The following is a 4953-nucleotide window of genomic DNA, read 5'->3' on the forward strand; positions in this document are numbered from 1 at the left end:
CGAAAGTTTTTCCGTCTTTCCGAAACGTCGTTCTCTACACTTGTGTCTCTACAACAGGCAGTTGTCGTCCATTCTACAAAGGTTCATCACTTCATTGTGCTTATTGTAGTTTGTTCCCCCAAATGTAAATTACTTCATTATGCTCATAACTCGTTTTACGCCAAGTTATTATTCTAATCAAACATTATACCTGAATGAGGCTGGAAATTTTGAAGGTTCGATTCGTAATATAAAGTTAGATTTAAAACCATAAATTAACTGATTTTTGTATTGAATTAGTCAAATTTTAGTCTGCAAAACAGTTCAAATAAAATTAACAAATTATAAACGTTTAATATTTTTAAGGTTTATACTATATATAATAATAATAATACACTACAGTTAACACGAAAATGAGGTACTCTTTTATATTTTGCTGGGCGTTAACACACTTGTGTTTGGAAACTCATCCAATGTGATGATGGCATGAAAGCGGAACCGAGTTATTAGCAGAAAGTTTCATGAAACAAAAAGCTCAAAATTTATGTTTTGGCTGGAAAGCGAAGAGTTCAACTCCGAAAAAAAACGCCCCTCAAATGTCATCAAAATTAAGTAAATAAGCACACAGTGCGCGTGAACATTAAACAATATTGGAATTAGTGTACCATAAGATGGTTATTGAAAATATAATAATTTTCAGAACATTCAACAAGAAAACTGTAAAATAATAGAACATATTTAGAGAAACAACTTTAAAAAGATGTTAACTTTAAAACATCGAACCGCGTCGATGGACTCTGGACTCGGTCTGCCTACGCTGTTGCGACATATTTTTGTGCTTTAGAGTTCAGAATAATTTTGAAAATGAATTTCAGAAATTACCCCCTCCCTACCCCATACACACACAACCTTTGACCAGAAAAACACTAAGAAATTGTTCTTCGAAAATGGAGGAGGGGAGTTAATTTTTAAATGGCAAAATGTCTCAATCATTTTTATTAATGTATATAAGCTTACGTATAAATCACATGTACATGAATTCTTATATACAGTTCCACTCTTTTCAATATTGTATACCTTCCACTAGTACAAATTCAATTACAATTCCGGTTTAAGATTTCAGTATCATAACTTTCTTTATACCGTGCATTCTTTTTTTTTTTTTTATAGAGGTTTATATTTTATGGATAATATCATAATATATCGATATAAGTTATTCATAGATGGACTGTTATGAAGCCCATATATTATCCTTATTTAATGTAGAAATCTATATATATATACATATATATGTCTACCTTACCCAATAAATTCCCTTATAAAATAGTACACTGACAGAAGAGTTTCATCGGACAAGTTTAAATGCGGCATTTGTTCCTTGACGGTCTCAACTTGCTGACTGTTGTCTACCAGACTAAACTGGACTACGGTACTCATAACGTTCAACATCCAAATGTACGAAGCAGCCACGGCGAGCACTGCTGACAGGCCCAATAGATGGCAGTTGTTTCAGTTGCTGCAACTCAGCTGTTTGGTGGAACTAAGGGGTAAGATGTCCGGCACAAATAACAGTATTAATAATACTGGACACAAATTAGGAGATAAAACATTCAATCTTACTATGCGTCACTCCTTGGAAGATAACGATATCGACACGAGGGCAGTCTCTCTGTTCAAAGCGTTGAGATATTTTATATATATTGACGAGTACTAACAGGACGCTCCTACTCGTTCTATGTAACTAGCCTCGATCGTGATGACATCATCGCTATGTAGCTACACATGCACAATAAAGATTTCCCGAGCAAGGTGATACTTCAAGCATTCCACATTGAAAAACATGTCTGCCAAATGTAAGAACAGCCTAATGTAAGACTGGCCGATCAACACTATGACACTGTTTTATATTACGTACGCATAATCATAAGCCATTTATACATTATCGTTATTTACTGATAACAATATTAGTTATGGAAGAGTGAATTATTTAAGTAATAGATATTTAATGATGTGAACGCTCAAAATGTGAAAGCGAATTCGCATTTAAATGAAAACACTCAGAAAGGCACTAAATAAATTAAAAGTAATATTGTTAACATGGAGATCAGGTATTTATGTGTCATTGCATCACAGTGAGACTGATAATTTTCAAGATTTTTAGTGCATACCGGAGGGATGTAGACATATTGGCAATAAAGTTAACAAAAAAGCTTATAACGCACCCACGGCCCTCAAATATCGGACCTGCTCCTGGTTTGTTTGTTTGTTATTAAGTACAAAGTTACACAATGGGCTATTTGTGCTGTGCCCTCTACGGGTATTAAACCACGACTTTTAGCGACATTTGTAAAACTGAAGTTGAACCTAAGTTTGTTGTGTTGACACTATTCAACAGCATCTTAGCTAAACTTTTCAACTTATTGCTGAAATCACACATAACATAACTAAATGGTCCTGTAAAGATGAGATTCCATTGAATGTAGATTTTAATAAGTACAAGAAGTTAGAGTTGTATAAGATTGTACAGAGCTTAGAGGTCAAAGGTCTATGTGTTTCAAATGGAGGGTTATGACCTAATCACTTTATAAAAGGGATCGTCCAATTAAATATTTACTTGGAGTCACACCAGCAGATACAATAAACTATCTTAATACAGAGTATGGAGGCTGGGCATCAGATCAAGCAGTATTTAATCAAAGTAAAGTAACTGAAAAACTAAATTTATCCACAGATAACATTAAGGTTGATAAAGCCTTTCTGATTAAAACAACATGCATTGAATATGGAATGGTTTAATTAATTAATCTGTTATATCTAAGTAAGCATAGTCAATTTTCAAAGTCTAAAGCTAAAAGTACAAGAAACACAGATAAAGCCCATGTTGAATTGGTGCTTTACAATAAATACTAGGATAATATTCACATCTTACACTATGTTGCTAAACTGTTCCAATAAACGTTTTCTTACACAATTTGTAGTTATTTTTCTGTGCCTTTTTTTTCACTTACCTGGCTTTATACAAGTACGGTGTTAGAAATAAGGGAAAAACAGTTTAGTTAGAAGTTTCTGAACAAATTTAGCATCAAAACCAACTTTTATAAGTTCTATGGATTCACCGAAAGTTTCATATATACAATTATCACTATAATTTAAGTTCAATAGTATCGTACCCAACTGTACTTGGCCATGTTAATATGCATTCTTGAAAAAGTTTTAGTGTCGTAAGATGAGATGAAATATGAAAACAGAAGTACACAAATGTCCATACAACTCAGTAGAATATCAAAATTTTCATTTCACTACATTGTAAACTAGGGCTTTCATTTTCTAGTAGCTCATATGTATGTACGTTCTTCTAAGTTATAATTCTTCCCAGAGGTGCACTGTTCCATTCTCTTTCACATACGTGCATGCTAACTTCCCAATTTTTTTTATAACTTGAAAGAGAAATGTTTAACTGCAGGACTATAAAATACAAAAGCTTCAAAAAGTATATTTAACAAACGTTTCAAATTTAAGAAAAAGAAATACATTCATGTATTAAAAGCATTTCATACAATAATGCCATTAACTTTATAATGTGATCTCCGATGCTTTTCATTCGAATTGTCTGCAATATCAATGGTATTACTTTTAATCGCACAGTACTGCTTGTTGTATAATGTATATGATCATGTTTCAAGTAGCAACAAAAAATTGACATCAAATAAGTCCTTGCCCTCCCCTTCAAAAATAAACTTATTCGAACACAATTTTCTGAGCGACTTTCTATTCCAGTAAGTGTTTTATAACAGAACCAAACCGTGACACCACTGGCTAAATGCACCTTTTCCAGAAAAAAAGTTTTAAGTTTCTAACAGTGAAATCTACCATGCCAGTTTAAAATATACATTACAAAAAAAGAATATGGCTTTGGACTTACAAATAATTGTATATAAGCAAGATTGTTTTAAAAAAAAATATCATGTTCTTTCATTACATGAAACGTGGTTGTAAATTTTCAATTCGCACTTTTCAGGGCGATAAAGTTTTCAGACCCAAGACAATTATTTTTGTTTTTTAAACTAAAGGTCTAGCTCGCTGTATCTTGAACTTTCCCCAAACCCCTATAATTTTATAAAAATATTTTGTATTAAACAAACCTTGAACAACAAATGTGTATTCAATAATACTTGCATACAAAAAAACGTGATTTATAGGAAGTGCAAATTACTAAAGGACTAGCAGCGACCCGCAAAATATTTGGGGCAGTTTTCATGTCCTTCTCTTGAATTTTCTTTACTCTATCATTTTCACGCACGCCGCTTTCTTGAAGACATTATGAGTCAGATCGTTAAGTTCTGGTCTATTTGAAAAGAAACAAACTCACGTAGACATAATTTTATTTAATAAAACTACATGTAAAGTAAACAATTAAGCAAAGTAATGGTAATTACAATAGAGTATAGAGTATGAAACAGTTATGAGCGTTCTGTGTATGACATGGTTTTACAAGTTAAAATAAAGAATAGAAACGCACAAAAACAAAGAATAAGACCCGTAGTTAAGAAAAAAGTAGCTAAAAGGTGTTTACAGCAGTCTATGAAACGAACCAAAGCAAAAGTATTGAAATATAAAGTTGTAATGAAGGAAAACTTAGCTGTATATACAGAAACGTCTGAATATGCGTCCACTAGGTGATAAGCATATGGTTTTGAACAAACTGTGCATGCGTATCTTAGAAAGCCCACAGAAATAGTATCTAATGTAATGTTCATTTTTTAGGAAATTACACGCAGGTTAAGTGTTATTTGTGTGAAATACTTTGTATATATATATATATAAAACTAAAGTTGAAATCAAAGCCAGTCGTCGCGTGATGACAACGAAATTGTGTCATGGTGTACCATACTCGTTGCATTGAAAAGGTTAACTAAGAAAAAAAATAACAGGTAAAATGACTCTACATGGAAAAACCAATAAGCAATCCGACTC

At 32.5% G+C, this 4953-nt stretch overlaps 1 protein-coding gene across 1 annotated transcript in view; it reads right to left on the reverse strand.

Annotated features, from left to right (window-relative positions):
• The window catches only part of LOC106457058 (TSC22 domain family protein 1-like), a 30698-nt gene extending 28984 nt beyond the window's left edge, over nucleotides 1-1714 (reverse strand). The window contains exon 1 of the mRNA XM_013916442.2: nucleotides 1283-1714. Within this exon, the coding sequence (XP_013771896.2) occupies nucleotides 1283-1428 (146 nt within the window). The 5' untranslated portion in view covers nucleotides 1429-1714. The remainder of the gene's footprint in view (nucleotides 1-1282) is intronic.
• Nucleotides 1715-4953: the final 3239 nt, after the last annotated feature.

Source organism: Limulus polyphemus, unplaced genomic scaffold (genome assembly GCF_000517525.1).
Source record: "Limulus polyphemus unplaced genomic scaffold, Limulus_polyphemus-2.1.2 Scaffold287, whole genome shotgun sequence".
NCBI classification, from domain to species: domain Eukaryota; kingdom Metazoa; phylum Arthropoda; class Merostomata; order Xiphosura; family Limulidae; genus Limulus; species Limulus polyphemus.